Source organism: Ananas comosus, linkage group 4 (assembly GCF_001540865.1).
Source record: "Ananas comosus cultivar F153 linkage group 4, ASM154086v1, whole genome shotgun sequence".
NCBI classification, from domain to species: Eukaryota; Viridiplantae; Streptophyta; class Magnoliopsida; order Poales; family Bromeliaceae; genus Ananas; species Ananas comosus.
The window spans coordinates 4,600,184-4,610,553 of NC_033624.1; the positions used below are offsets into that span (position 1 = coordinate 4,600,184).

At 35.7% G+C, this 10,370-nt stretch overlaps 1 protein-coding gene across 3 annotated transcripts; it reads right to left on the reverse strand.

Annotated features, from left to right (window-relative positions):
• Window positions 1,247-10,370, reverse strand: LOC109709540. 3 transcript variants are annotated; one of them, XR_002216132.1, is made up of 15 exons: window positions 9,983-10,370; window positions 9,371-9,409; window positions 9,145-9,198; window positions 8,987-9,050; window positions 8,822-8,880; window positions 7,690-7,814; window positions 7,517-7,576; window positions 6,149-6,207; window positions 5,217-5,290; window positions 2,899-2,937; window positions 2,630-2,692; window positions 2,432-2,479; window positions 2,212-2,340; window positions 1,542-1,711; window positions 1,247-1,448 (listed from the first exon to the last, which is right to left on the reverse strand). XR_002216132.1 is itself a non-coding variant. In XM_020231823.1 (14 exons), exons 1-14 carry the CDS (start codon window positions 10,214-10,216, stop codon window positions 1,664-1,666), a joined length of 1,095 nt encoding a protein of 364 aa, XP_020087412.1. In that variant the 5' UTR covers window positions 10,217-10,370; the 3' UTR covers window positions 1,247-1,663. The 3 variants fall into 3 exon arrangements, 1 of the variants encoding a protein (XP_020087412.1); XR_002216133.1 differs by having other exon boundaries at window positions 1,247-1,451; XM_020231823.1 differs by having other exon boundaries at window positions 1,247-1,711.

A 10,370-nucleotide genomic window follows, 5' to 3' on the forward strand; every position in this document is an offset into this window, starting at 1 on the left:
ATTGATGTGTTAGGATTATCCTCTTCTCTACCCTTTCCTCTCCCGAGTCCCGACCCAACTCCACATCGCCATTTTTTTTTTCTCAGCAAACACATCAACTCCACCCTCTTCTGTACCTATGCTTATTATGTTATGTGGTATGGATGTGATCATACATTTTGGATGTGATATTATTATTTTTGGTGTGATAATGATGTGCACAATATATTTTGTTGTTCTGAGTATGATATATTGAGCAATGCTAGTTTCATTTCATCCAAATATATTCAATTGTAGAAATAATTAAATTTTTTATTTTGATTATATGTCTAAAATATGATCAAATTTGGTTAGGTAAATTTTAATATATTTTTTTGTTTAATTTGTATATTTAGAAATTTGTGAAAAATAAATTTGTTAAATGTTAATAATTTTTTAACTTTAGAATTGTATTTGTTGCATTATTATAATTTATATGCAAATAAATAATATAATTTTTTAAAATTTTATTTTATAATTATACATATATATAATTATATACATATATAATTATATTAATTTATTTATTATAATTTATTAGTTACTAAGTTACAAAATAGACAATAATATCACTTCGGAGGTAAGTATACTGGGGTTGGAGAGCTACACTTTTTATATCATCTACTTCCTACTAAACAAACAACAGAACTCGCAGAACTACACTTCCACAATTAAAAACAAACAGCGGAAGCGAATTAATTTTCACCCCAAATCCACTTCAACCCAAAATCCACTTCCACCCCAAGTCTACTTACGTTGAAACAAACATGCCCAAAGTGTATGTGTGAGCACGCGCGAGCGCACTAGATAATGTATTGAAGCCTTTTTAGGCATTCACTGTTCCAGAAACATCTTTGCCTCATTTAGGAAGTTGTTCTAAAAGACAGAGTCCGGCTACTATACAGTTATGAGTATAGTAACCTCTTGTACTCATAAATTTTTAACCGTTTGATCTATCTTTTAATCATTCTCATCCATTAAATTATACTATTCAACTAACCACCCACTCAACCCTAAGAGACCCACTATCAACCTAACCGTAACCACTCACATCCTAACCGCACATTTTTTCATCCGAACGGCTGAAAAGTTATGAGTACAAAAAAAATCTATACTCATATGTATGAGAATAATAGCCCAAGACATGTCCTCACCCCAGGTGATACAGTTTACCAAAGAACCAAAACCAAAGTAAAGCTCGCGCAACTTACAATAGCTAAGCAGAAACTAGTGGTAAACAACATAGCTTTATTTGGTTCCACAACATATCAAAGAAAAATCTCAATTTTTTTTAAAAAAAAGGGAGGAAAATCGTCTGATCTTAAACATTGCATGTGTAGTGATTAACTGCCAAAGAAAACAATGAATTTTTCCAATCCTTTTCTGCCGGTAATTTACAGATCACCTCACATTCAAAAGTATGGCCCGAGCTGCTACAGGATAAAAGAATATTTTTAGGGCTATCATAATAACTAAAATACTGTGAAATGTACTCTGCAAAATGACAATAGAACTGGTTTCACCATTGACGAATCGAAGACTCCACTGCTGTTCCGATCTCAAAACTCTGGCTTCGAAAATCTTCCCAAGAGAAGGATAAATACTGGAGAGTGTTGTTAAACAACCGACTCAGCCAGATTTTTTATTACATTACAACATGGGCTTTCCCGTAATATCTGTTTATGTAGGGAACCTGCGAAAAGTGCAAACAGCACAGAAGAATCAGGAAACTGAAAAAAGGGTACAAATCTGACATGAACAAGAACCAGAGACCATTGATGAAAACTATATATTATGTCTTCTCATTGAGATATTGCCTGCACTCGAAGCAACAGTTTAAGCCGTAAAGGGGTGCATGATAATACTTTAATCCGCACTGCTTAGGAGTTTCAACATTGTACTGAATAAAGTTGTTTACTTCTGGATAATTGGAGGGAAAGTATAAAATTATTACAGGTTCGCCTACAGGACCGGATATTACAGGTTCACCTACAGGACTGGATGTCTTGCAAGTCATAAGCACCATGAAATTGGACTTTTTGACCACTAACCCAGCCTCTAAAACTTAACCAGTAAGAAGTCATCTCAATAGTAATTATCAGCAGGTTCTCGTTCGTAAGGCACTTTGTCCGCCAAGGAAAAAGGAAAAAAAGTATCTTCTAGTTGCAGCAAAATTTGACGCACAGAACATACCTTTACACTGCTTATATCAGGTGTGTCTAGTGTTTGTACAGGGTAAAACTTATAAAACCGCATGTTCTCAAATGCGGCTTTTGTCTTTGGATCCATATCTTCAATAGCTTTTCTCCTGGCTTCTCTAGCCTGCAGAAATATTAGAATCAGAAAATCAAAACATATAATACCACAAATCTTACAAATAGGACATGGGGCTATTATTTTGATGATTTGATACCTGCTTTTGCGTTTTCTTCGTCTCTCTTACTTGCTCTTTTACATAGTCCTAAGAAAGCAGTCGTAGTTCGCATTCAGTAATAGAATAATAGTCTTCATCATTATGGACAGATGCCTTAATACAAGTTAATTTGCTTCTTTGAGTCTTATCTTCCTTTTTAAAAAAAGAAAAAGAAAATACCAATACTCTATTAGGTACCTTGAATGCATCTTTCTGATCTTCTGGTAATGCCTCGTCTTTGATAAGTTCATCAGTAAAATCCTGGAATTTGTAAAAAAATATTATTTCAGATTGTTCGTATAAGGGCCCTAAAGGAACAAAATAAGTATAACAACTCGCGAACAAGTAAACAAAAATGCATGCTCTATTGATGAAGGCTCTTCCATATTTACAACCCTCAACACACAAGTGGACAAATCACTATACAAGATGGTTTAAAAAAATGTAGCGATTGTTAATGTGAATACCTCCAGATTATCCAACTCCCAGTCAAAATCGCAAACAACCTGCAAGTAAGAAATTGGAATACATCAAAAGTTAGCAATAGAAGAAAAGGTGATTAGCAGCAACACAAGTAAAATTTCAAATGGCAAATCAGATAATTATGATGGATTAAAAGACCATGCCGAAGAAAATGTTCTACTGTGTTGAGACATGCATATCCATTTTTTAATATTAGGTTGCTGCTATCCATTTTTTTCAGCAGTGAAAGATGTGAAATTCCTAGCAATCAGCTGGAAGTTGAATACCATCAGGACCCAGCTTTCCCCAATCAAAAATCTTTTCAAACAATGTCAAGTCTAAAACACCATCGACGGAGCCCGAATTACATTTACACCTAATAGCCAAGTCTAATAGAGAACCACTTCTCATAGTAACAAATTGTAGTGCGCAAGGGGTCCCTCCATTTCTCCTTTTCAACCTGAATTTGTTTTTCTTTTTTCTTGTTCTGTCAACCTGCTCTTTTCTTATAAGCTTTCACCGAGATCCAGTGCCTTCCTCTACCACAACACTTTCAACTTATTTTGTTCATTCATTTTAAATTTGTCCACAGCTCTTTGAAAGAAAGTTGACCGATAGACAATTATAACACAAACTAGTCATCTTATTATGAAACATTAGTTTGGATATACTTTGGAGTAGAAACCAAGCGGTTAGGCATATGAATGACATTAAAGTAGAGCATCAATAACTATCTGTTGCATCAAAAAAAGGTTCCAAAAGGATGAAGAACTATCTGTTTTAATGATTATACATTAAAATAGTTCGTAAGTTTGTGGTAGCGTACATCATATCTTTACTTTGTAAGATCAAAATCACGCAAAATGGCTGAAAGTTGCAAGGAGATAGAGAGGGGCAAAAAAACAGATTTCTAGTTCTGCACTACCCAACATCTATTGACCACCAACAAACTGGCAGCATGCCTATTACAATCAGAGAATATAAGACCCCAATATAGTTCAACATTGAAAATGATGAGAACATATGTGAGTACGAAAACAAGATAAATGGTGTTCACAACTTGAGCTTAACCAAGTGATGTACTTATTGTCCCTCAGCTATTTTGTTTCTAATGTAATAAATTATACATTTAATTAACCACAAATACCCCAGGGATAATCTACTACTAGGGGCATTCTTTTACTCATTATTCTATTTTATTCACAAATAATGATTATGAGCGCCTATGAGCTTTATACAGATCCTAGCAGTTAGTTATAGCCTGCGGCTGCATACACTCATAATATTGTTATCTGTCCAATTGCAATAGGCAATGGATTAATAACGATGGTGATTTAACTTGTATTTGGCCTTCTGAGATATTTATGAGATGTAATTGATGTGTGGTAGAGATACTTAGAGAGCCGCATCATATGTTTCTGCAATATATACATCCGTGAGTCACCTTGACTTATTACAGGGTTAATCTCCTAATCAACACTTGGTTCCGTCTGTGACAATAAGAAGCATAAACGACTTTTTTAGAACTGCATATGCAACACAGTAACAGTACTCAAATCTCAATCTTTTCGCTCCTCCACCTTTTCCCTTCTATCGCTTATTTCCTTCCCCATCTACATAGGTACCTTGCATTATTACAGGGTTAGTATCCTAACCAACCCTTGGCTCAATGCATGACAATCATGACAAAACCGCAACATAAACCACATTTTTCTTACTACACATCCAACAAAACACCAGTACTCAAATCCTAAGCCTTTTACTCCCCCATTTTTTCACTCATATCACTTCCATATTCGCATCTCCATTTCTCCTCATGACATTCCTGCTTTTCAAGCTGTTCCTACTTTGCATTCACAATGTTAGCATTCACAATGACCCAAATCTCAAACTGGACACTCCCCCTCTTCTTTTTCCCCTATGCTCTTTCTAATCCTCCTCCTAGCATGCCCCAATCTGTTGGCTAACCAAAAAAGTGCCCCACTTTGTATTTCATTTTGCACCCAATGAAGCCATTCTATCCTTCTGGATTCTTTACTTCACCAATTTATGTCAGGTTGCCAGCCAGATGCTCAAGGTAAACATTTTCTAGTCTTAAGAAGTCTATGAAAATACATTCCTTCACTCAGTTGAGAAAAAGTTAAACATACTGTACGCAGAGCAACATGAGACTTTTATTGCAGCATTGAAAACATATATAGCGGCATCTAATTCCTCTAAAATGGAATTAAACAATCACATAAGTGAAGAAATTGTTCTAAAAAACAAAAAGAAAAGGTATCCTCCACGACAAGAAAGACCTTGTAACAATCAACAAACTCACCGGAGGTTCTAAGGGGAACATAATGTTAACAACTGTGTCTTCTTCATCATCATCAGCTTTCAGAGGCTGGAAATCTGCCAAAATATTGCATAGCCGAAGATTTCTTCATAAATCATTAAGTGTGTCTTTAAGTGAATTAAAGATATCTATCTTCAAACAAACACCAAAGGAAAATTAACAATAGTTACTCAAGTGATCTTCCTAATGAGATTCTATCTCACAATGATTAATGAAGAAAATCATATGTAAGATATGTTGACCATAAGTGGTCAACCTTAGTATTTTACATGCTATTTCACCACACAGACAACTAAAGAAAGAAACAACAGCATCAGAAAAGTTATAATGCATAAGAACTTATGCAAGAGTCTCAAAAACCTACAACATGATAATATGAACTACATATATATGAGAAGTACAAATTAGTAATCATATTACAATCAAATGATCATCACAAAACTAATTATACTCAAAAAAGATTGACAAAAAATCATTTTCTAGAAGAAAGAATTTCCTGGTAGTAAATCGTATGAGAGATAGAGAATCCAATCTTAGTGGCAAAAAAATACTTCTTCTTTCTTTTAATTATATGAATCATAAGTTTTTGAAAGTGAAGACGGAATTTCTTCCTATATTCCTAGTAGGACATTCAGTCCCTTTGCCTTTTGGTTATGGAGTCTTTCCTTCCAAGCCACACTTTCAAAGCAGTAGGCAGTCTCTTCTTTATTCATTCTTATAGGGTTATCCTCATTCCCCTGCCCATTCATAAAGCCAGATAAATTGTTTCTAATATTCAAGATCCTAGATATAAGAGCAAAGAAATTTATAAGTAAATCACTATCCATAGGTTGCTGAAGAGCATAAAACAATTTTACAAAGTGTAGATTAAGTTCTAAAATGAAGGCGAAAAATACACTAGAAGTTTAACTCACAAGGAAGGCAATAGTCATATTGTTTGACACGCTCAGTTTTCAAGTGCTTCAGAGCAGATCTGCATAAATACCAACCATAACCTTCTATTAAAATTAAATCATTGATTTGGTAACTGTAAGAAGAAAAAGGAACCTACAAACTTTCCAACAGTCTCCATTAGATCACAGGGCAGTTGGTAGTTAAGAAATTGGATAGGAGGACAAAATGAAACATGAAGCATTCCTAATAATGGCAACTCTAGGTCAAGAAATCATACAGAATAATCCAACACGTTGGGAGCCCAATGTGACGATAAACATACCAAATATCTGACAAGTTATGTGGTATATCCAGCTACTATCATATCTTAAGAAGGTTCATAGATTCTATACGTCAAACTTACAACTACAAAGAAGCATCTCTATCTGAGCTCCAAGAGGAATTCAATAGTTTCACAACTCCCAAACATTAAGGCTAAATTTGTTAAACAAAAAGGAAACACATTGATGTGGGTTCCTTTAAGATCAAGCACCTAGATCTTCTTTGCTGACAAAAACTGTTTATCAAATAGTGAAAAGTTTTCCTCACACTTCAGTCCAACTAGATTCCAGAACACAAAACTCAATATTCCACCAATAGCACTCTAACACAAAAACTTCTCGAAATGATGCCAAGAGTCTTTTAGATCCAAAAGCCTTACTGTCAGAAGATGTATAATCTATCTACATTCTTTATATTTTAATACCTAGAATGGCATGACTTTCTATTATTCTTTGATTAGTCAGTTTGTTTTTATGACAAAACAAACAACTTTCACCCTGTAAAAAGCAATCATAACAACCGACACCGCGAATACTATAAACCTTAAGAAGCAAATGTATGTTTTGTTATGACCAAACTCTTACATCATGTCAATAGTTAGAAAATTATCTAGTATATCACTTTCCATAGCTCAGTAAAATAGATAAAATGGCATAAAACTAAATACATCCAACAAAGGAGTTTTAAACTTGAGACTTAAATTAAAGTGACATCTCAGGTGCTCAAATTAATTGAAATAAATTGGCCTAAAGATATACTATAAAAATCTTTTGTAAGAAAATTGTCTTTTTAGAAATGAACTCAAGTGACCAAAGCAACATATGAAAACTTGTCAGCAGCAGCACTGGTCCTCCCAATCAACATTAATGGCAGTTATGGCAGATAATTTGTGTAGTTGCAGAAAAAGAAAAAAGAAGTCCTAATCTATACAAAGATAATCTATTGCAATATAGAGAGCTTGCAGGTGGTTAGAAACCAATGAAATTAAAAACAATAAAAAGCCGCAGCCATCTAAACACTCAAATTGAATTAAAGCTATGAGAAAAACAAAGAAACAAAACATTTACCTTCGTTGAGTGCAGCCCAGTGTGAATATTTGAGTTTTCAATCTATCAACCCGACTTTGCCTATAGAAGATTTAAAATAACCTATGATGAGATCATAACATCTAACTGAAAATCTTAATAGCTACAAATAGCTAAAATCAAAATAAACAAAATAATGATGAGTTGGAATATACCGGTTCTCTAGAGGAACATATGGCACCCAGGCCATTTTCATTGCTTTCATCGGTACTATTTCTTCATTCTCTCTTTGAACAGATTTTATGCCAATCTTATCAGATGGCGGAATAGGGGAAACCACCTGCACAAATGGTATAAGAACCAAAGGTAAGCTGGTCCACAGTCAAACAGTAGTCAATGCGATAATCTAACACCATAACTGACGCAAAAGTGAACTACAAACAAATCAACCCTTTGAAACAGCATATGTGCATGCGCGATACAGCATTTTCATATTTAAGATGAGAACATTAGGTCACTAACAAAGCTAGGAGTTTGCAGTGATCAATTTATCTATGATGAACACGTTGCTAGAAGGCCTCATTAGTTAGACAGTACTAATGTAACGTTCATCTTAGTACCATCATATCATTAAACACTTTGCTGCCATTGCTGCTTCATGAAGTCACATCACAGTGAGATTACCACCAATTCAACCAGTCCACAGATCTAATACTTAAAGAAACATACTTCACAACTGGCTGAAGTAGCCATGCTTCGCTCAAAAACCATGTGAAATACAACCAAAGACAGATAGACTTCTCATATCCCAACTTAAGATTTAGCACTCGTCAGTAATTCAGTAAGAATGTACATCATGATAGTAAAGGAAGACCAGCTCAATTCCCAATTACAATGACGAAGAGGGGTCTAGACCTCAGTGAATTCATACTTGATAAGGAACATTTTGCATTAGTTTGAAAAGGTGATTCTAATTCACAATGAAGATTTTGCGATGCACTTTATTAGCATTCCAATACATTCTAATCTCATTAAAAAAAAGAAACACACCGAAAGCATATAGCACTATACAACATTTTTTTGAATAAAAAGAACGACACAACATGCCATGATCTATATGAAGATGCGACCAACTTGAAGATCAAATAATTCATAACATCCACCAGCATCAAGATTGTGATTCGTTAAACTACCAACAGCGCTCAAGTGTGCTTTTAGTCACTAATAGCAGCCACTCAGATTGAATTACAACCCAACTTATACAAATGCCAAAGTTTAAGTGGTAAATATATACATATGAGAGAATGAACTGATTTGAAATGTATAAAGAGTAATATGAGCACTTACAGCCACCACAATGGGTATTAGTATGACTTTCTGTTCGCCATTTACAACTAAGAGTTGGGCTGCAAAGCCAAAAAAAACAGAATTTTACATAAAAATATAATAAAGATACATTGAAGAACATCTCCAACCAGAAAAGAAAATGAAAGGGCTATGCCGGCAACTCACGTTCAGTACTACCAAACAAGTAGACCGTCTTTCCGTAAAGCTCTCCACCTTCTTCGAATGCATCCTGCGCAGCATAAAATGGCTTTTATAGTCAACAACAGCTAAAAATATGCATAGTTCCTGAATCGTACTCACAAGACAATATCAGATGACTGCACCTCTAGATTTGAGAAGTTCCAATTGATCTCTTGAAGCTTATCCATATTTTCCCACTGCCACGTACACATAAAAAAGCAATATTTATAATGGATATAAAAGGGGTAAGATAAAGGAAAAGCATAAAGCATAACACTTCAACCCATACAAGTCAATCACACAAGTCAATCAACAACATTACATGGTGAAATCTCAAGAATTAAAGCATAAGAGAGCTTCAGAACAAACCTCAGTTCCAACAGGGAAAGCTGCTTGCCACAAGTCCTCCTATTACAGAAAAAACATTCAGTTAAATCAATCCAGAAAAAAAAATAGGATATTTCATTCTAACAAACAGAGAATCGAAGTAAAATCCACAAATAAACTACTAATAACACATTAAAAAAAAAAACAAAAGCTCCGAGACATGAAATACAAGTAGGGCCTTTGTAGGCCCCGCTTCTTTCAGCTGCAGCAATATTAGCAAAGCGTTTGGGAACAAAGAAAGTCCGAAGCTTCTGCTGCAGCAGGAAGCGGAAATCATATCCTGAGTCTCAAAAGCAGAAGCTTCAGCGCTCTGCTTCAGATTCTACTGCAAAGAGAAGTTGTTCATACAGCGCTTCTTCCAACACTACACCTCATACAGCAGGGTCAAACCAGCCCCAACTATAAAAAACAAGAAGTTTCAATTTTTAAGCAACAAAACAGAGTCAATTTGAATCTACAATTCATATTCACGAAAAGTTTCACTAGATTCAAACTCGGTCCATTAAAAAGAGAAGAAAACAGCTAAAATCAAATCGAGAAACAAATCCTATTAGGGCACAAAGCGGTGGAAATAGGGAATGAGCGAACCCTCACCAGATTCCTCTTCTCGCGGAAGAACTCGGGTTCCTGCTTCGGCTTCGGCGGCGCCTTGACGCGCTTCCCCCTGCTGGCGCCCTTCGTGGTAGACTCCTTCTTCAGCTCCTCCGGCGACTTGCTGTCGCCGCCGCTGCTGCTTCCTCCTCCGCAGCCGCCGCCCTCTTCCTCCCTCTTCTTCTCCTCCTCCTCCGCCGCCCTCTTCTTCGGCGCCGCCCTCTTCCTCCCTCTCATCTCGTTCCAAATCTTAGTGCTAGGGTTAGGGTTAGGGTTAGGATTAGGGTTTCAGCTCTTGGAACCGTTGGAGGGAGAAGGAGGATTAGGGTTAGGGCTTTTGGTGAGCAAGAGGAAAAAGAGCGGTAAGGCGAAAATTTTGCGTGAGGCGAAA